General features: G+C 38.3%; 2 protein-coding genes across 2 annotated transcripts; both read right to left on the bottom strand.

Annotated features, from left to right (window-relative positions):
• Positions 1-311: 311 nt before the first annotated feature.
• On the bottom strand, positions 312-11,566 carry LOC133529423 (leucine-rich repeat-containing protein 47-like). The gene is made up of 6 exons (XM_061867151.1): positions 10,836-11,566; positions 9,792-10,223; positions 8,250-8,409; positions 3,522-3,624; positions 2,879-3,031; positions 312-1,978 (listed from the first exon to the last, which is right to left on the bottom strand). Exons 1-6 carry the CDS (start codon positions 11,455-11,457, stop codon positions 1,868-1,870), a joined length of 1,581 nt encoding a protein of 526 aa, XP_061723135.1. The 5' UTR covers positions 11,458-11,566; the 3' UTR covers positions 312-1,867.
• A 1,293-nt stretch (positions 11,567-12,859) lies between these two features.
• Positions 12,860-20,377, bottom strand: LOC133529420 (uncharacterized). Its single transcript, XM_061867146.1, has 7 exons — positions 20,117-20,377; positions 17,357-17,526; positions 16,905-17,006; positions 15,938-16,083; positions 14,598-14,706; positions 13,722-14,221; positions 12,860-13,679 (listed from the first exon to the last, which is right to left on the bottom strand). The coding sequence occupies exons 1-7, from the start codon at positions 20,203-20,205 to the stop codon at positions 12,915-12,917; spliced, it is 1,881 nt and encodes a 626-aa protein (XP_061723130.1). The 5' UTR covers positions 20,206-20,377; the 3' UTR covers positions 12,860-12,914.
• Between the last annotated feature and the right edge of the window lie 1,581 nt (positions 20,378-21,958).

Here is a 21,958-nt window from a genome sequence, read left to right as displayed (position 1 = left end):
AAAGATGTTCACAAGTTGTGAGCATCTTTATCTTTTACTCCAATTACATTAATTAGAATAAAAGAGAAAGATGCCCACAACTTGTGAACTTCGTTGTTCGCGGTAGGCCTTCTGAGGGCTTACCACGAACCACGTTCGACGTGTTGCCTCCCTGTCACACTTACGAAGGAATTCCCAAGTGCTCTCTCTGTTTTGAGTACGACAGTGGTAACGCCAAGCTCGGATTTTTTAAACCGAATTAATGAACCTTTAAAAAAATATGTGGACTAGAAATTAAAATTAAGTTAAGGTTTCTAATAAATCAAAACAGATACATTGAAAAAATATTTATTACAAAAACAAGCGTTGACACTTTTTCATAACATTAGGTATTTGATGTTTCACATCGACAAATTGGTAGTTTCATCACAGAGAAATTCAAGAAACAACCTTAAAGCTAACACACTTGTTCATTTCAATTTATAACAGTAATATGGCCTGTCTGATATAATTTAGCGTAGATTTTTTGAAATTACTGGGAAGGTTTAAGAGTAACAATCAATATTATTCACTGTAAACATGATATTTTAAACTGCCAAGCAATAAAAAATTGAATAGCAGTAGTTTTCATCGCCCGAGCGCGCCGCCTCGGCCGAGGCACGTCTACACTGGCCGGTTTATGCGCGAGGAAATTGCCTCGCGCGTATGGTCCCTCTGTGTGGACCCGGCTAATCAGATGTTTTGACTTATGACTTTGACATTTATTAAACACAAGTCTGGCAAAAATTATTACCAAATACATCAGACAAGCACCTCAGAAACAAAATAACTTAGAAAACAAATAAAAAGAAAAACAAGTAAAAAAAAAATCACAATCTCTCGGAAAGGAAATGACAAAGATAAAAACTGGGTACACACTGCAATTTTCTTTTTAAATCGTCAAGGAAGGAATTCCATTCTCTAGCCTAGCTCTCTACAATAACGTCAACAACAAAATACTGTGTGGCATGAACACCTTTTCACTTTTACCATTAATAAAAGAACTCGCAATACATTCATTTGAAATCAGAATTTGGAAATGCTAATGTTAAAACTGTTAAAATTCAGATCTATAAGAACTAATACACCAAGAATACCAAGATCCTCTCAAAATTAGTCTAGTTGCAAACATGTAAGTGAATCATTATCATATAAAAGCCCCCCCCCCCAGAGCTTTACTTTCGAACACTACTTTTTTAATACTTCTGAAAATGAAAGAAAACCAATTTTAGGTTGGATGTTATTTCAAGACTTGGCTTAAACTCCCAAGCCCCAAAGGTCCTTCACATAGGACTTATCAAGTTCGATGAAATTGAAATCATTCGCAATAGGAACAGAGATGCTTTCTGTTTCTTTCGATTTTCGAACAAAACAAAATCAAACTTTATTTCTTCACTATGCGTTCAAATTTCACTATTTTTTTTTGCTGTATGGCTGGGTTAGGAGAATAAAAAATTTACAGTACCTTACCAAAATAGGCTTTCCAGCATTCTCAGAAATCAAAAGAGCAATGTTTGTAAAGCCTGACCAGTAATATATGATCACGCGCCATATTGCGGAATTTCATTGGAACTAAATTTTTCATACTGAACTGAACTGTCACCCTATACATGAGAATAACAGCGCCCTCTTGACAATGGTCATATATTTCTGGTCGGGCTTTAAGCAACATTCAGGTCCCCATTTCATAAAACTACAAATTACAATTTTACAGATGTCATTTGTAGCTTTATAAGTTCAGGTCGTTGTGGAAACCTCTTAATTCTCACGATGAACAGAAGCTACACAAAAATAACAAATCCAAACTTTTTAAATCAAAGAAAACGGCAGTGCGTGGTTTTGCCACAGTTTATTTCTTAGGCAGCCGGAACACTTTGACGTTGGCCGCGTCCTCGTACACGCAGTCCGTGCGCGACGGGTACACGCTCTTCAGGTTGCCTTCTGTGTCTACTATTTTTACCTGGAAATATATTTTCTTAATTATTTATTTATTTACTAAGATAATCGGCAAACTTTTAGGATGAAAAGGCAGCCACAGCAAAAGAAAAGTAATAATCACCAGAACTTTCATGTGTGCGGTGTACAGAATTAAAATTAAATGATATAAAAAATGATATAAATGATACGGATGAACCAACTTCCATAAAATAATAATAAATTCGTTATTTAGAAAACATAGTCATACATTTTACATTTTTTATTTTATTTATGTTTTATAACCAGTGCTAGAAAACCTGCTTTTAAATATATAAAAACCGCCTGAAATCGATTTACCTGTTTAAGAGCTACGGTGCGGAAGACCCAAGACACACCCCTCTTTTTTTGTTGGTGGTTAAAATATGAAAATATGGGAAAATGTATTTCTAGGGCTACCAAATATCTAAGTAGTTTACGTATTCATTTAGTAGCATATTATCCAGAAGGAACCACTTCAAATCATGCAGAAGCAGGGCTGAGCTTTCACCAGTAAACTTTACATAGTTACTACACGAAAGGCGGTGGTCGCTCTGATCCGATGCACCCGGCAGTTCTCCAGGTGTTCCAGGTCTCGAGCTGTTTCCATCATACACTACCAGCGGCACGTTGAGTAAGTGTTACCCCTGTTGTTATGCATCCGGCAATACTTCAGGTGCTCCAGGTCTTGCAGAAGTTAACCTGTGTACAGCAAACTGTACCAGCTGCTCGTTCAGCATGTGTTAGCCCTGGTCAGGCGCAGCAGCAGCGTTTCCAGGTCTTGTAGAACTTAACAAGCCTTCAAAATACTCTAATACCAGCTTCACATTTCGTGAGTTTACCCCTCAACCGAGGAACCCAGCCGTTCTGCAGATGCTCCAGGTCTTACAGAAGTTGCATACTGTACCTGTTGTACGTTCAACGTGTGGTAGCTTTGTTCCTGACTAGCCTGTCCCAGCAGCAGCGTCTCCAGCAGGAACTTGTCGAGGACAGTCTTGCAGGAGCCGAGGGACGCGTGGGAAGTCACTTCCACGAACATGCTTGTGCTCTCATGCGACATCTGGGGAAGTAAGTTTACAATAGTCGCGGGAGTAACATTTCTGACCTTCCACATGTAAAGGTACTTTATGGCGGATGGCACTTACTTTATTATTAACGACGCTATACAGTGCTACACAACGTAACGCCAACTGCCGTAAGGTACCTTTATCCGTAGAACATGACATTTAAACTTTTATGCTTAACCATAGACAAATAAGTAAGCATAGACTGACCTCATAGATCAGTTTTTTTACCAAAACGCTTATTATTTTCGTAGTTGACATCTAGCGTCAAGTAGGGGATTTATCAATGCTGCGTTGACATCACGTGTTGAGTTTTGTACTTTTGGTGGTGATTTGTTATATTTATTTTCGCGGTGAAAGGGTGAGAACATTATTTGCATGTAAAAATACGCAAGTACAACGGGTTGACATTGATGGACTAGCACGTTATTATTTTGCGAATAAGCAAATAATTTTTTTATGCATTTGACTTGGCCTTATTTTTACCTTGGTGATTTCCGAGTTGGTGATGGGCGGGAAGCTGATGACCTCCCCTTTGGAGTCCTGCAGGCATGGGTACTTTGGCTTGCCCTCCAGTAGGTATAAATACCTGGAATAGAAAATAAAGTTCTTTAAGGTGGTTCGATTTTCATACAAAAAACAATCGCTATTTATTAATTAATTACACAATATTATTACATAAATAGTTGCGCATCTATCTACTTTCGAATATTCATTTGCGCTAAATTAATAGAAAAACTTTGTTTCATACAGAAATCATGCAATAATCAACGTTATATTTTTATAAAATTTATAAATGTGTGTGTGACAAATGTCGTGTACAAATACATTGCGGCGTTGCCACCCCGCCTCGGACGGCCATCGGCGCGACGTTGCGATGTTTGACGCGTTTTTAGCTGACTCTGTCGACACTGACACTCAGTGTGACCAGGCGTACGATAATTGTCGTACATGTACGATAATTTGGGCCCCGGTATGACGTAATGTCCCAAAGAGCATTATCGTACACTAAAGTACTATAATTTCAGCCCTTGGATGATGCCACCTTAAAAGTCTAGTAATTTGAAGCAAAATATGACACTTTCTCTCAGAAATAGGCTAAAATTAGTATCTTTTGGGTGTTCGGCTCCTTGGTGTAAGTTTAAAGTTTAAAATGTCACAATTTCCTGTATACCGTTTGAGTCTATCCCAAAAATACACAATCATAAACAGATTTTTTGCGCAATTTAGACGAAAATGGTTTTTTTTTTATTATTAATTGGAAATTTAAGCTTATTTTGCTAGACATTTTTAGGGGCTGCCTTTTTGATTGGCGTACGATATTTTTTTCAACGGAACAATAATATTGACACTCAAGTACGATAATTCTCTTCCGCTCACCTGGCAACACTGCTGAAACTTGACAGGACCTGGGGGCCTACCGCGAAAACCTAAATTCGCAAATTGCGGGGATCTTTCTCTTTTACTCTCACTAAGACGTAATTAGAGTGACAGAGAAAAATGCCCGAAATTGACGAATTTCGATTTTCCCGGTAGCCGCCCTGGTGCTTCAGGTACTTGATAGAAAACAACGCTGCCGCATGTTCTGAATTGTGATTTTATGTGTTTTTGGATTGAAAATGATAGCAACGTCTAAATCAAGTTACAAAAATCATCGATATTCTGGTCCGCGAAAAACCAGGAAAAGTGTAACTGTAATTGGAGTCTACAAAAATGACCAATTCATAGAAAATATGACCTAGAAACTAGGTCACTTTTATAAAACTCAATTTTGCCCGAGATTGTACTTAGGCGAATACCTAAAGGAGCTAAGTGTATTGATCTTGAATAATTAGTTGGCTAATACATATATGACTCCAACATGATATGGACATTTACATCATAACTATTATACCTAGTTGGTTACTAAATTCTGTTACTCGATTTCTTTCTTTCTTCCTAGCGTTGTCCCAGCATATTGCCACGGCTCAATGGAGCTTGGGGTCCGCTTTGACAACTAATCCCAAGATTTGGCGTAGGCACTAGTTTTTACGAAAGCCACTGCCATCTGACCTTCCAACCCAGAGGGTAAAACTAAGCCTTGTTGGGATTAGTCCAGTTTCCTCACGATGTTTTCCTTCACCGAAAAGCGACTGGTAAATATCAAATGATATCTGTTCTGAAGTTCTGGTACTCGATTTGCAACCTCTTTATTTCCGTTAAAACAAATGCTACCGAAAAAATAAAAAATTACATGTGGTGGATTTGTGAGCTATAATTATATACCACACATAACGCTTATCTCGTCGTATCTATAATAAATTGGGGCCTAAAAGAGAATCGTATTCCAATTTTTTGAAACGCTTGTATTACTTTCTGTATTAACTAAAAGTTGCCTTAAAATTCAGCTTTTATACTAAAAACGGCTTTAAATATGTTAAATTAACAAAATATATTTTGACAGATGCTTTCGCGCCCAAAACGCTCTTTGAAAATTGTGTGACGTCACAGTTTATGGTTTGACACATAACTACATACACACGTAGAAGATACGAACTGTCAACTGATATTTGTCATTTGTTGTTAATCGCCTAACTGTCAACAGTGTCAATCCGAGAGTTGTGACGTCATCAGAATCTTCAATGACGTTTGGAGTTTGGTCACGTGACGTGTGCCAAAAGATATTTTAAATTCAATATTTACAAAAATATGGTCATTACAGGTCCCCTAAAAGTAGTTTAACATGTTCTTATAATCCAAAAGATTTTTTTGGGATACAATTATGCCCTAAGATTTGTAGATGGAAACAACCCTGTTGCGTTGCACAAATGTGGGCACCCGCCAAACATGATTTTGAGTGTGTCATACTCAGGGCTAACACAGATTCATTTCTGTGAAAAAGGTGTGAAAACCGGAAACTGGAAACCGTTCTCGAACCAATAGTGAAGCCCTTAAGCCACACCCTATTTCAAAACCAGCCATGGATCTTTGAACAGGACTCAGCTCCTGCACATAAGGTAAAAACAACTCAAGCCTGGTTTCGAAGGAACAAAATTGACTTTATTGCCCACGAAGACTGGCCGTCTCCAGCCCGGACCTTAACCCCCTGGATTATGCCATATAGCAGGTTATTGAGGAGAAAGCCTGTGCTAAACCCCACACAAATCTTAACTCCCTCAAGCGGGCCATAGTTAAGACAGTGACGGAATTAGACATGACAATCGTGCGTGCCGCTATTGATGACTGGCCTCGTCGTTTGAGGGCCTGTGTCAAAGCCAGAGGAGGCGATTTTGAATGATATTGTCATATGTAATTCCTGATTTTGTGTACTTCATTTTAATATATACTTAATTAAACTTTCGTTGGTATATTTTATGTAGATAAAGATTATTGCAGTAACAGAATTTAATAACCAACTAGGTAGAAAACAATGCAATACATAAACACATAAATTGGATATGATGTGATCCGTTGAATGAAATTGACAATAAATAAAATAAATAAATAATTTTCTATCTCTAGGCATTGTGTGAAACTTCTAGTTGTGTCAAAATATCGGGAAATCAATAATATAAACAAACATGGTAAATATCTCATTTCTTTTTATAATGGTTATAAATAGAAGGCCATGCAATTTTGTAACTCACTGTAATTTAATTAAATGTATCGTAAAAAAAATGTTTAATTCTACTGTAAAATAGTACCTACTTTTTTAAAGGCTGGGCAGTAAGGGATTGCTTTAATTTTAGAACAAAACAGCGTTTTTTTTTTGAAAAAAATTCCGGAAAATCTGACTTACAAATTTGGACTTTCTTAGGTTCATTCTACTTAGAGTCTTCTCCACCCTAGCATTAAAAAAAGATATCCTAAAATATCCATACCATTACGTCACATTTTAGTGTGAAAGAAATTTCAATGTAAAACTAAAATTTCAATACAAATTTTCGGTTTTTTTTAGCACGAGGACTGATTATGCTAGTGATTCTGAGTTGGAAGAACCCAAAAATATCATGATGTGTGAGAATCAGATTTTTAATATTTTTATGGAAAACGCTCATATTTCTTATAAAATAATTAATAACCTATACTTGATAATACTGATAACAAAAAAAAATTAATGAGTCTCGAACCCACATCCTCTTGCATGTATTTCCACGTACATACCGCAACGCTATTGAAGCCTACTCACGCTGTGCCAAATTGTCTACTACAAGGATCCCAGTAAGACTGTTTGAATGTGTGAGTGATACTTAGAAATAGAGTCAAGAAACATTCTGTCGACATTAAGGGGTAGTTTTTGTACAATGAAGTGTTCAATGTTTGTTGTAATAGTTCAATATTTATTTAAAGAGTGCGCTAAACATAATTTACAGTATAGAAATACCAAGACTACTCCACAAAAAAATTAAAACTTAAAATTTGCAATTGTGGCGCCATCTAGTGAGGTTTAAGCTTTGGGTAACCTAGTCGAACCACCTTAAAGCACGCTAAGCACAAAGAATTTCGTAAGCAAGCTTATGAGCTTATGAGCTGCTATCCCGCTCGCACAGTGCATAGGAATGTGCGTGCGATAAAGAGAGGAATAGGTGGGTTAATGTACAAAATTCTTCGTGATTAGCATCCTTAAGCGAGGCATAGACTAGCAAGAGCTTGCATGCAATTTATGTTACATTGCTGACTATACTAAGGTAAACTACTTTCAAAAGTTCGATCAGATACCACATAGTAATGAAAATTGCATACAATTGCTTGCCTCGTCTAAACCTTAGCTTATTTGTGTGTCCCACTGCTGGGCAAAGGCATCCCCTCTCCCTTTCCAATCCCCCCTGTGCTGAGCAAGATCCGCCAATCACGCTGTAACGCATCCAAGACCTACCATCCACTCTACCATCTCTTCCTCGGTCTGCCTCTGCCACAACTACTCTGCCATGCCAACTAGTGGCTATCTTGACAGAGCAAGAGTCCTGGTCTATGGTTTACATTTGGGTGGAAAATAAGATATGTGAAGTTATTGAGACAGTTTTAGAGGGCCTTTTGAGTGCCACAGACCAGGTATTGATCTATTGTGGCTCTTTAAAGTTTTTTTTTTATACTACGTCGGTGGCAAACAAGCATACGGCCCGCCTGATGGTAAGCAGCCTCCGTAGTCTATGTACGCCTGCAACTCCAGAGGAGTTACATGCGTGTTGCCGACCCTAAAACAAAGTTAATTACATTGTAGTTAAACTTCCTTACTTATGTATCCCCGAGTACACATTCCTCTTCTTCTCCTTTCTGAGCGCCTCTGCCTCCGCCACCAGTTGTTGCAACAGTTGTTCACCAGTGAACGGCTTGGAGCGTCCGAGTGGTACCAGCTTGAGGACGTTTGGGGGCTTGGCTGTGTAGGTTAGGTTTCCTGTAAGGAAATAGAAGCATAAATTACAAGTATAATGAAAAAACAGTGTTAGAAAGTGGAACACTCAGAATCAATAGTAGCGTATGAAACAACTTGCAAAAAGCCACCCTTAAATACTTTTTCAAAGACATATCTGGTGTTCAAAAGTTTCTGCAACAGTTAATTTAATAGTACCTGGGCGACCGAGCTTTGCTCGGTTATAACTATTTATTGTAATATGGTGGTGTATAGGTGATAATCTTAACTACATTTTTTTACTAAATTAAACTTGTCTAAAACAATAAAAATTAATAAATTATATATAAACTTGAACATATAAAATAAAAAGACAAAAGTTAGTCACCGGGCGAGATTCGAACCCGTAACACTTGTTTAGCAGTCCGCGTCTTACTGGACCAGACGGACAGCGGCCGGTAACACGAAATTAGCGACCATATTCTGCGTCGAAAGAAAAACGCATGAAAACTCGAAAACACGAGTTTTCCCAAACATAAGACTAATCTAGATAGATTTTATACCCCCAAAAACCCCCATATACCAAATTTCAGCGAAATCGTTGGAGCCGTTTCCGAGATCACAGAAATATATATATATATATCAAAATCAAAATGTTTATTTTACTTTCACAATAAATATATATATATACAAGAATTGCTCGTTTAAAGGTATAAGATATATATTGGTGGAGGTACTTCCCCAGTTGGGCTTTGCTCTGGATCTGGAATGTCACCTGCTGTGCTGTGCCCTACCACACAAAGCCAGATGACATTCACAGTGCCCATACCTCTCTTTTGGACGTAGTTTAAGGGTCCAGGCTTGTTCAATGATATCTTGAATTAAACAAAATTGAGCTAATTGAAACTATAATTTAAAAAAATATTTCTAACTTACCAGGTGCATATATGTATTATAAAACCTATCTGGACGTATGGTATACAACTCTGGGGTTCAGCGAGCAATTCTAACCTCGAGATCCTTCAAAGATTCCTGAATATTGCTCTCAGAACAATATCTTGTGCACCCTGGTTTATCCGTAATAAAGAAATACATGACTACCTACATATACCAACCATCAAAGAGGAAGTAAATAGCTTCTCAAAGAAATATAAGGAAAGGCTCACAAATCATGAGAACGAACTTGCCAGAGACCTATTAAAGAACAACAGTAACATCACAAGACTGAAAAGGTGGCAGATCTTGGAACTAGACCAGAGAGAATAATCCACCCCCTGTTTTCACATAATAAAGGAATGGTGGTTAATGGACCACCACCTGGAAAAAGACATTTTTTTTAGATACATAGATACAATCTGATTATGGCTAAGAAAGCCGATGGCAGATAAGAGTAAAAACAAAAAATAAAAATAAAAAAATAAACTTACCAGGTGCAATTTTCTTTAAGTCATGTGTGGCTATAGTGGCAACATTCCTCTTCTCGCACACCGTGTCATGGAGTTTCGTCTGCATCTGAATGAACTTCTTAAAAGACGCCTCGGTAAAGCTCAAATCATTAACAATACAACACAGTATGTACGGACGGACAGCGCCAACTTGAGATTCTATGATTTGTACGTTAGGGATATTATCTTCGACATATAGAATCTTCATTGAATGGCTTAGATCACAGACAGCTTCTTCGATTGGTGTGTCTTCTTGTTTTTTGGAGCCCTTTTTTCCTTTTCCTTTTGTCTGGGCTTGAGAATCACTCCTCGGACAGTGTTCCCTGACATAATCTAGCACTTGCTTAGTGCGGCACTGGTCGACTAGTTTCATGAGACGCTTGTCAGCAAGCTTGTTGCCTTTGAGGTTTAGTTCTAGAAAACATGAAGCAATTATAAGTAAATAAAAATAAATAACCATTTTTAGAAGAATTGAAGCAGTGTATTTACATATATTCTTCATTCACAACAAACTTAACATTAAAACGAGGCTCTCCACTGTTTGCACCCAAGGTGTACTTGGTTTCTGCGGCCATCTGAGCAGGACAGGTCCAGGCTGGAAAACCTCATAATCACTGGCATCATGCCAAGGAAACGTAGGGATGGACATATGGCCATGTGTTGGGCGGACAGAATAATGTCAGCGACAAAAACCATATTGCAGGCTAACATGCACCGGGCCCAAGAGCGGCTTGGAGAGCACTAGTGAAGAGTGTCCACAGTCATCACATCCCTCAGCCATGAGGATACAACAAGGAAGAAGTATTTACATATGTAATGTGGAGTACCTAAAGCAATTAAAATAATAATAAAGAAAAGGAAATATCCTGTTTCTTAAGATACTAAGTCAGCAATATTAGCATGACATTAAATTCAATGTTGTGCAATACTTATGTTATTTACCAATATACTTTCGCAATACTGCATTTTTTATTGAAACTTGATTAAGCCTGTAAAAATGTTGGATGACATTACTATGAATTTTACCTTTTAATTTTTGCAGATTAGCAAGTTCTCCTGGGACAATTTTGATTTTGTTATCACCCATATCATAGTTCTTCAGTGATGGCAAACTTTGTGGCAAATAGCTCGGGATTGTCTCAATAGCGTTGCCTTTCAGCTTAAGATCCGTCAAATGAGGCAAATGAGCGCCTTCCAGATCTATAAACTCGGTTAATTTATTATTAGACACATCAACTATAATTAAGTTGGGAAAATCGACAAATTTCGGCATAGCTTCAATTTGGTTCGAACTGAAATTGATGCTTGTCAATTCTTTCATCTTATTCAGACCGTCTGGGATACTTTTAATTTCGTTTCTGGACAAATCGAGCACCTTTAATTTTGGTAAAGAGGTTATATTTTCGTTAAATTCTTGCAGTTTGTTTCCGAATAATAACAGTGATTGTAGGTTAACTAACCTCTTTATATCATCAGGAATAATCGTGAGGCACGTATCACTAATATTTAGCAGGTTTAAATTGGTTAATTGGAACAAATTGTTGTCTAAACCTTCTTCGGATATTCGTTGTGATATTGACGCGCCAGATAGCTTAATTTCATGTCTGTTCTCATTTTTCACAGTTGTTACTTCTGGCCAAACTCCCATTTTGTATATTGATGAGTAAAGAAGATATTTTTTATTAAATTTAGATAAAATTTTGTCTTAAACACACCATATAGGTACCGTCTTTCTTGTTAGCAAACTGAAAATGACATGAAAAGAAATTAAAGAAATAAGAAAATGACAAAGGAAAAGTGTTGCTACACTTAAAAATAGTTCGAATTAAGCTGTTCCAGCCACTAAATACACTGCTGACTAAATATTAATAACCTGGCAAAGCAATACTCTGGCAAACCAACTTTTCCAGTAGAAAAAGGCGCGAAATATAAATTTTAATGAGAGGTCAACACTGCGTATGTGTAGATTTTTTAAATTTAAATTAGCTGTAATTAGTTGATTACCTATAATTGGACAAACATCCCTCTTTAATTTTATGTAAGCTACAGCATAGCTAAAGATAAATTTTTCACAACATTCAACAGATAATAATTATAACACAAATTTATACACTCTTATTAACCAGTATGATTTTGTAAGTTCGATATTACAATAATCAACGATCAACGGCGGAAATCCATGGGACACCGGCCAAAACCAACTAAAATATGTTTTCCGCAATAATTGAATAATTCTATTTTATTTCAAACATATTTACATGTCATTACAGTCGCAACCAATGCGTCATGAAATTATATAAATTAACAGCTTAAAACTAATACACAACAACAGTTGAGGGCCCAGCATCCATCATCGCACAGTATCTCAGGCATTCCCTTTTCACAGCCGCCCATCGCCACGCAATCAAGTAATATTTGTATTAAAATTAAAAATCTAATAATTACTTCATTACTCTTTAATCCCTGAATTTAAAATTTTATGTTTTTTTAAGGGTAATTCATAAATATTATAAAAAATGTAAATAAATATTTACCTACTCATATTTTTAGTAAATTTTACTAATGTAAATAACGGTAGAAATAGTATTATTTTGATATCGAGCCTGATATTCGCGACCGCGGCCGGCAAAACGTCCCAAGTTTTCGTTTGCCATAAGGACGCCTTGTCAGCTTATTCGTATAAAGATATAAGCAAATCGCGTCCTTATGGCAAACGACAAAGTGGGTCTGTTTCCGCCGCGGTCACATTTTTGTACCTACGCAACTTTATAAATTGTCTGTAATTACATATTCTTTCTTTGATCAAGATGCGGTATGTTGTTTATGTTATTATTTACAAGTTTTTTTAGAAGAAAAAGTATAAGAAGACTGTCTTGTATGAGTCTTTCGACATATTTTTAAAAATGTAATTGTAAATAAATTTTTACAAATTTTCTTCACCATCTTCTTAGATAAAACTAGCCTAGTGCGACACTCTTTAATATAAAATATGAAATATGAAATAATATGATTCTCGGGGAATTCAATATAATATAACTAATAGACACAAGATTTATTCCAAAATAACTTTATTCATTTTATTAAATTCTACTTTTCTTTAATTTATTATTTTCCAAAGACACTCAACGAGGCACTGCGGAAAACGGACCAGAAAAGGCGAGACTGTGCTTCCTCACTAGTTTCTTCAGTTGTTTCCGCAGATTCGGCCTCAGTGGTCTCCTTAGATTCGGCCTCAACAGTTTCATTAGATTCGGCCTCAACGGTTTCATTAGAATCAGCTTCAACGGTTTCATTAGATTCGGCCTCAACTGTTTCCTTAGATTCCGTTTCTACTGTTTCCTGGGATACGGCCTCGGATGTTTCATTGGATTCGGTCTCCGTAGTTTCCTTTGATTCGGTCTCAGTGGTTTCCTCAGATTCGGCCTCAGTGGTCTCCTTAGATTCGGTCTCAACAGTTTCATTAGAATCAGCTTCAACGGTTTCATTAGATTCGGCCTCAACTGTTTCCTTAGATTCCGTTTCTACTGTTTCCTGGGATACGGTCTCAGACGTTTCTTTGGATTCTGCTTCAGCTGTCTCATTGGATTCTGTCTCCGTAGTTTCCTTTGATTCGGTCTCAGTGGTTTCCTCAGATTCGGCCTCAGTGGTCTCCTTAGATTCGGTCTCAACGGTTTCATTAGATTCGGCCTCAATGGTTTCATTAGATTCCGCCTCAACAGTTTCATTAGATTCCGTTTCTACTGTTTCCTGGGATACGGCCTCAGACGTCTCCTCTGATTCTGCTTCAGCGGTCTCATTGGATTCTGTCTCCGTGGTTTCCTTTGATTCGGTCTCAGTGGTTTCTCTGGATTCGGCCTCAGAGGTTTCCTTAGATTCTGTTTCTACTGTTTCCTGGGATACAGCCTCAGAAGTCTCATTAGATTCTGCTTCAGCGGTCTCCTTAGACTCAGTCTCCGTGGTTTCCTTAGACTCTGTCTCAGCGGATTCCTTGGATTCTTCATCAGAGGTTTCCTTAGATTCACTTTCTATGGTTTCTTGGGTTTCATTAGATTCTGACTCATTGGTATCGTTAGATTCTGACTCATTAGTCTCCTTAGATTCGGTTTCAGTAGTTTCCTTAGATTCGGTCTCATTGGTTTCCTTAGATTCTGACTCAGATGTCTCCTTGGATATGCTCTCAGAGGTTTCCTTAGATTCAGAAGACTCCTTAGACTCACTGGATTTAGACTCACTTGAGCTGGACTCACTGGATTTAGACTCACTCGAGCTGGAATCGCTGGATTTAGACTCGCTAGAGCTGGACTCGCTAGATTTGGACTCACTGGAGTCGGTGGGCGGTTCAGGGACCCAGTCGAAGTTGATACCAGTCACGTCGGTAATCCAATCGTGGTAGTGTCCGGGACGAATGAAACCTGGAAAAAATGGTATTTAAATTTTGAAATCACAATAGAAAGAAATGTAATAGTCCCTTTGACCAAGTTTAGCCGAAACGATTTTTGTAAACGGTTATTTTGCGAAAGCGGCATTTAATAAGTAGACTGTTTGCGAGTTTTTCGACACAAAATTATCAGAGACAGAATAAGAACGATTTTAATTATTTAATAGGTGCTTTTTACCTTCAGAAACTGAGCATTAAATACTGTCATTTATTTCCAGAAAGAATTGAGTAGCAATTGGGCATATAGGGGCATAACCACGTGTGAGTTTCTATGTTCCATGTCGCCTCTATGTCGCCGGCCAGCAGATTTATTTTACTGATAATTAATATAATTGCAAAGAAGTATTTACCGGCAGGCATGTCAGCATGGCAGCCGAGAGCTGACACGAAGGAGGTGACTCCGATCAGCGTGTATTTGCCGTCTTCTTCCAACTCGACGAGAGGGCCGCCACTGTCACCCTGTAGTTAATAGGTATATTTAATTAAATAAATAAACAATAAAGACAATCTTACACAAATCTTTGTGTAATTGTTAGTCATCGCGGCTAAACTCGATGGGGTTGAAAAAAATACAAATTAAAAAAATTCCTTCGGTCTTCATTATCAGACAATCAGACCAGCTTGATGGTACTGTAGCATTGAATGACCAAAGAAGATACAGGTTTCCTTTCGTTATTAACATGATAAACTGAGTTGATTTGTTGTTTGATCATAATCTGACAGATTTTTTGCATTTTCATGTTTGATAAAGTTTGGTTTCATAACTCTGATGGTTCTGAAATAAAAATATTTTATTTTATTTTTATTTTATAACAAAAGTTGATCAGTATATCTTCATATTCAACATTCAAGCTATAGTTAGAAATAACAAAATCGCGTTGAGACACGCCGTTGGGGTAGGGCATGAGGGCTCCACAAGACGCACAGCAAACGATTAGTAGCAAAATTGTAGTTTTTATTTAGAATTCTTTAATATTTTAATGAAAAACAAATGCAATGAAATAAATCATACAGGAACTAGACTATATTTCCCAGGGCAGACTAAAAGAAAAATCTTAATAGGTTAAAGTTGCTTCGATAGAAAAATCACGAAAACATGTCTAATTTTCATTTATTTTCGATTGTATATCGTTGCCCTGCATTCGATAGCAATATAATTTTAGTATAAAATTGGTAGTGATAAAGCCGAGGGATTTGACCAGCGACATTTAAATCAGAACCCCTAGTGTAAATTTATTCGATAGCGAAACGTGACGTACGCGTTTGCGTTAAGTCTCATTTCGTATGGGATTTAGAAATAGCGCGCCAAGCGGGAAGTGTTGGAAACTCAAAATCCCATACAAAATGAGACTTAACGCAAACGCGTATGACACGTTTCGCTTATACTTCAGTAAAGTATATACTTCAGTACCCCTAGTGTAAATTAATTTTACACTAGGGGTACTGAAGTATATACTTTCAGAGTTATTGAAGTAAAACGTCAAAACCCGTGCGATAGTGAAATCTGAGGGCTTACCGCGAACCACGTTCGACGTGTTGCCTCCCTGTCACACTTACGTACAAATTTACAAGTACGACAGAGAGGTAACACGTCGAACGTGGTTCGCGGTAGGCCCTCTGAAATGGAGGCAATAGTGACCACCGAATACAGCTAGCTCGACTCCCAGGTCTCTTTCCCAGGATTCTTTACCTGACAAGTAGACTGACTGGTGACATTGTAGGCACTGGCGCAGATGGTGGAGTCTACGATTATGGAGCTCCCGCCGTACGCAGACCGGCAGCGCTCGTTCGAGTCTCCGGACAGGTACACCCACTGCAAGTTCTCGGGAGTAGCTCCTGCGAATAGATCAAACACATTTTAGAAAAAGGTCGTTCTTATGACTGTGATATATGAGTATAATTATGTAAGAGGGTAAAATCAATTCTCACCGACAGATTAATGTATACCTACAATTCATCACACTCTTTAAATAAATGGTTCCTAACGGACGCGTCTTGTGCTTCTCCGTTCTAGAAGTTCCTGGATAGTCAGTGCATCTTAAATACTTAAATGACAGTACAATAAAAGGTAACAGGTACATATGTACATAGGTAGAGCCCAACTGGGGAAGTACCTCAACCTTACAGAAAACCGCAGCCAAATAACACTAGACCCTACTCACTGTTGTGTTCCTGCCGTGAGTAAGGTTGCCAGAGCTCAACGAGGGTGCGGAGTGTTAGGGTCGGCAACGCGCATGTAACTCCTTCGGAGCTACTCGAAATTTGGTGGATAGATAGTTTCTTATTCTGTACAACATAAGCGCAATTTTACTGTATATCCTACAAAATCTTCTACTGTAGGCCTAAGATGGTCGGCTCTTTATCATTTGTCACCATGCCTGTCACGTTCTAACAAGTATGTAAGTGCAAAAGTGACAGGCATAGTGAAAGGTGATAAAAATGGAACCATGCTGCTACCGCTGAGTTACGAAAATCGTGTAGAATTTCCCGTAACCCAATGGGAATTTTCATTCATTTTTTTGTCCCTAATTTGGATTTCGTGTTTTTCCGATTAGAATTAGTTTTTGAATCCTACCAATTTTTATCAAAATCTGTCATAAAAAAAGGTCCATTTTATCACATGGATAGGGTCAACCATAGGCACAGTCTTATATTACCGTTGGTCCAAGTGCGCCCCCAGCCAGAAGCTTCAAGCCTCACACCATTGTAGTCGCGGTTCTTGTCGAGAGAGTTCTGGACACGGATGGGCTGCACACGGTCTGTAAAAGAGCAACACGCCATTAGAATATACATATATAATAATATTGCATTCAAAGGATAATTCGTCATTTCTGCCTCTATTGTTTCTTCCTATTCATTATACTTCACAGTCATATTTTTACCCGATCGCGTTTCTTTCTATTCGGAATTTTGCACATTATGAATTCTACACAACTGCATTTGATCACATTCGTTATTCTTCACAGTCATAATTTTTATATAATCTTCGCATTTCTAATCAATATGATTCTATAACAGTAACTACTAGTACCTACTTAGTTTACCTACTTGACTTTTCTGAACTGTTCTGAAGTGGTTAAAACGATCGTGTCTACTCTCTAATGCTTACCAGAGAAGGTGATGGTACGTTGGAACTTCAGTATGGCGATGTCATGAGGCTGCACGATGGACTGCAGGGCATCAATATACAGGGGATGATTGAAATACTCGAAAGTCTCGAAGATGAGCTCCGGACGCCACAGGCTGACTGCGCCGGCGCGAAGCACCATGGTGACGCGGCTGGAACAGATTTGGGAATTGTGTGTGATGATTTTTATTGGCCACCTTTATCTACAAGGAAGATATTTTGAACCGAGTTAATTCGAACAGGACTGTCTTGTATATTAAAAGTCGCCTAGGGGCATAGCAGATACGCTGAGGGCGTTCCAGCTTTGATCGCGCTTCTTCGTGCACTTCAACTTTTGTTGTGCGCGTGCCGCGACCGCTGCAGGGGAGCATCGAGTGTGCCGACTTCTGGCCGAAGGTTGTCGTGTTTCGGACGGAGCTACGCCGTTTTTTCGCCTAGTGTTTAGTAGTAATTTTATAAAATGTATATCTATGTTAGTCTGTAAGGTATTTGTAATAATGGGCCTCGTTGCCTGAATCAAATTTTTGAATAATTAATAAATAGCCAAGGTGACGACTGCACATCGACAAACTCTAAAAGAAAGGACAAAATGTATGAGACAAATGATACGAAAAATCACGAGACTATTTCTGTAGTGTATAGAGTCAGACCAAGCTAAGTTAGCAGCGATTTTGATAGGCCAGTCTGTGCAAACGTTAAATATACGTCATGATTTCAGAGAAGTTTAACGTTTAAAATAACACCTGCACTGTCTAGGCTGTCAAAATCGCTGCCAACTTATCTTGGTCTGACTCTAGACGTCTCGAGCGCTTACATAATGATGACGTCACTAACAGTAACGGCCAGTCGAAGTTAGACCGGCGAGCAGCGCGGTCGCACCGCGTGATGGTTGTGTTGGCGAACCGTTGGAAATACATTATATCGTATGATTTACTGAGGTAAATATATTACATTACAATTTCTATAGGTACATTGTAGACATGTGTAAGTAATGCGCGTAACATCACAAATGAGATATCACTCAAACGCGTAATGTTGCATTACGCATCACTCCGAGAAACCAAGCATTACTTCAAACATCACTGGAGCATATGACTGGCCGAAGCGCGCGTAAACTCGTAAAGCATCAATATAGATTGACGCGCCGGTAGTCGGTACGAAAGGTCCGTTCAAGTACAATCCGCGTAATGTATAATGAGCAATGAGACGTGATGGTGTGATGTGTGATGTTTGTTTGCCATGCTATCATTACTTTGCTATCCCGCTCGCACCCGCACTCACTGCTCGCTCGCTCTCATTCCGCAATGCTTTCGGAACACTTCGGATCGGTCCGCTCAGCCGGTCGGTAGCAGTCTCATTTGAGTTATTGCAAATTTCATTAAATTGATACGATAACGGATTTTTGCACCTGCAATCGATTTAAAACTGTAATGCGTTACCATAGAGCTTACAATGTTTTTAGTATTTTACCTATAAGGATGCGGCTAAATGATAATTCGCTTGCGAGTTTGAATTTGACGAACAAAAACGTATTTACTGTTTATTATTGTTGTGAAATGTTTGGTTTGGTTGACTTTCGCGGCAAACTAAATTAAGCACGAGTGAAGTTACTTATTTATCTTTAATTTAATAGTGAGCTAGTGTTTACAGTACATTCTCGTATCAGTATCAGTATCATATCATAATTTTATTGATATACCCAAATAAAAATACTACCTAGTGACTCTCGATGGCGTTATCTCATTAATTAACAGATATTTTCTTTTATTTTTTATCTATGATGCATATTTTACGACTATAAAAATAAAAACATTAACAAAAACGATCTATCACATGGCGGTGACAAAACGCAATGCGTAATAGATCGACGCGCCGATATGATACGCCCTAGAGTCCTAACACTCGCTGCGTAATGTAGTTGGTACTGTGATGAGTGTGATGTTGCCATCACGCGCGCGCCCGCGCGCTGTATTCGTTCGGGTAAATGTTTCGTTTCGAGTGATAAGTGATGTGATATCTCAGTGTAACATTACGTTTTCGAAAAAGTGATGTGATATAGCATTACTTTTTGAAGCACTGTTTCGCGCATGTCTAGTACATTGTTTAAGTTTTGATCGGCCTTTATATTAACGATTTTCTAAGTGGCTAGGCCAAATAATCTAACCGAACCATTAAAGGTCCTGCCTTTAATGGTTCGGTTAGAAACTAAGAAAGGTATGCATTAAATATGGTATGCTGGAGAGACGAAGTGCAAAGAGACCTTAGCGAACTCGGCGCCGTCGATGGAACAGAAACGGCTTTGGACAGAGAAGCATGGCGGTCTTTGGTGTCGGAGGCCAAGATTCACTCCGGGTTGCTGCGCCACAGCAGTAAGTAAGTATGCATTAAATACGTATATTCAAATGGGTCTCTCACGTATTTTAAGTCAAAGACTGTTCGACACGTTTCGCTCCATAACGAGGAGCTTCTTGACTATATACGTACGAGTAACCCAATTTCATTACATCTTATAACACAAAGTCCCCCGCCGCGTCTGTCTTTATGTATGTTCGCGCTAAACTCAAAACCTGTACGGATTTTCATGCGGTTTTCACCTCTCAATCGAGTCGTTCTTGAGGACGGTGTATAATTTGTTAACCTGAAAGAAGGCGGGGCGGGTCGCTCGCTAGTTATATAACAAATACGTTTGTGACAACGAAGTTTTATCATTAGAAACTATGTAACTTTATCTATGTTACGTACGTTGCAGTGCAGTGAGCGGCAGTTAAACCCCATTCAGGATGGATTATGGAGCCACCGCAAGAAGACACAGCTCCGGTCGGGTTCACCATTCGCAAGGAGAGCTGCCAAGGGATCTGGCCCTCTGCGGCCTCCCAGCCGGATACAATACGGGCACCGGAGGGGCCTAAAATAGTAATTACAAGACGTTATTGCCGACTGTACTTTGCTTTAGAGAGACACTTAGGTCCCCAGCACACGGCGCGTAAGCGCAAGAGACGCGTAAGCATATCGTAATACGCGCGCAGGACAAGAGCCCTACGAGCACGTACAAGTTTAAACAAGTCCGCACACGAAGCGTCGTCGTAGCGTAGCGTATGAATTTCTCTCATCATTACGACAGGCGTAGCGTAATGCATGCGTAAAATACATGCGAGCGAATAGGGTTGTTTCCAATTTTTCGAAACGCTCGTATTACGTTCTATATTAACTAAAAGTTGCCCTAAAATTCAACTTTTATACTAAAACGGCTTTAAATATGTTAAATTAACAAAATATATTTTGACAGATGCTTTCGCGCCCAAAACGCTCTTTGAAAATTGTGTGACGTCACAGTTTACGGTTTGACACATAACTACATACGCACGTAGAAGATACGAACTGTCAACTGACATTTGTCATTTGTTGTCTATCGCCTAACTGTCAACAGTGTCAATCCGAGAGTTGTGACGTCATCAGAATGTTCAATGACGTTTCGAGTTTGGTCACGTAACGTGTGCCAAAAGATATTTTAAATTCAATATTTACAAAAATATGGTCATTACAGGTCCCCTAAAAGTAGTTTAACATGTCCTTATAATCCAAAAGAATTTATTAGGATACAATTCTGCCCTAAGATTTGTAGATGGAAACAACCCTATTGACCTTACCTTACAATCCGTACCTAATGACATGGCTTCAACAATCAGTGTGGGCGATCATTGCAGTGTCGGGCGCCTCGGTTCGGACTGCTGTTAGGTGGGCCAATAGTTATTTGTTTTATAAGGGGACAAAGTTGTTTAACCGCTCGTGCTAATATTGAGTCCTGAGCAAGCGAAAGAATCCAAAATTGAACCACGAGCGTAGCGAGTGGTTCGAGAAGTGGAATCTTGAGCGTTGCGAGGATACAAACCACGAGGGTTAAACAATCTTTGCCTCCGAGTGAAACACAAAAAAATTCACCTCATTAACACAGGGACAATACTAACTAGTTATGAAATACCAAAAAACTCAAACCAAATCAAATCCAAATGAACGTAATAAAGAAATTATCATTTGAAAGTCAATCCTACCAGCTAGCATAAGGAAACAACTCAAAATTTGCATTTCATGACTTTGCCCCACATGTGGATAAAATGCAACTTTCTCATTAGTTTTTTAACAATCAAGAGGACCTTTACCAGTTGGTGTGGTGAAAAATACTTATTAATGCCTAAACACTTGTCCCTTTCCAAATTAAAATGAATTTCAGGCAACTTGTTATTTTAAAATTTAACACAATTATTAATTTGATACAAATAATTTGTACTTACAATTGTTTAGTAAAATTCTTTATTTTTCTAAATTCAACTGCTTAATTGTAGGTAACTCTGTTATTATTACCACTGCGTTACCATTTTGCCCCAAGGATTTTTTTTATAAGAAATTATTACAAATACATACACCCGAATTGATAACCTCCTCCTTTTGAAATCTTGAAGTCGGTTAAAAAGTAAAATTGTCTTATTGTTTACCATTAACCAATGGTCTTCCTGCAATTTTCTAATAAAATATAAGGTTTATTAAAGTAACGTAGTTGTTGTTGGGATATCCCATGTTTTTTAAATA

This window comes from Cydia pomonella, chromosome 20 (genome assembly GCF_033807575.1).
Source record: "Cydia pomonella isolate Wapato2018A chromosome 20, ilCydPomo1, whole genome shotgun sequence".
NCBI lineage: Eukaryota > Metazoa > Arthropoda > Insecta > Lepidoptera > Tortricidae > Cydia > Cydia pomonella.
This window is presented reverse-complemented; position numbering and strand designations above follow the sequence as displayed.

Excerpts from the sequence above, each read along its gene's own strand:
- LOC133529423 (XM_061867151.1), bottom strand. The coding sequence starts at position 11,457 with ATGGGAGTTTGGCCAGAAGTAACAACTGTGAAAAATGAGAACAGACAT. Across the intron at positions 10,224-10,835 it reads TAATCTGCAAAAATTAAAAG|AACTAAACCTCAAAGGCAAC; the intron begins GTAAAATTCATA and ends CATGTTTTCTAG. Across the intron at positions 3,625-8,249 it reads GTGTACTCGGGGATACATAA|GTATTTATACCTACTGGAGG; the intron begins GTAAGGAAGTTT and ends TTTCTATTCCAG.
- LOC133529420 (XM_061867146.1), bottom strand. The coding sequence starts at position 20,205 with ATGGTGAACCCGACCGGAGCTGTGTCTTCTTGCGGTGGCTCCATAATC. Across the intron at positions 14,222-14,597 it reads CCATGCTGACATGCCTGCCG|GTTTCATTCGTCCCGGACAC; the intron begins GTAAATACTTCT and ends CATTTTTTCCAG. Across the intron at positions 13,680-13,721 it reads CTGAAGCAGAATCTAATGAG|AAGGAAACCTCTGAGGCCGA; the intron begins ACTTCTGAGGCT and ends GAAACAGAATCT.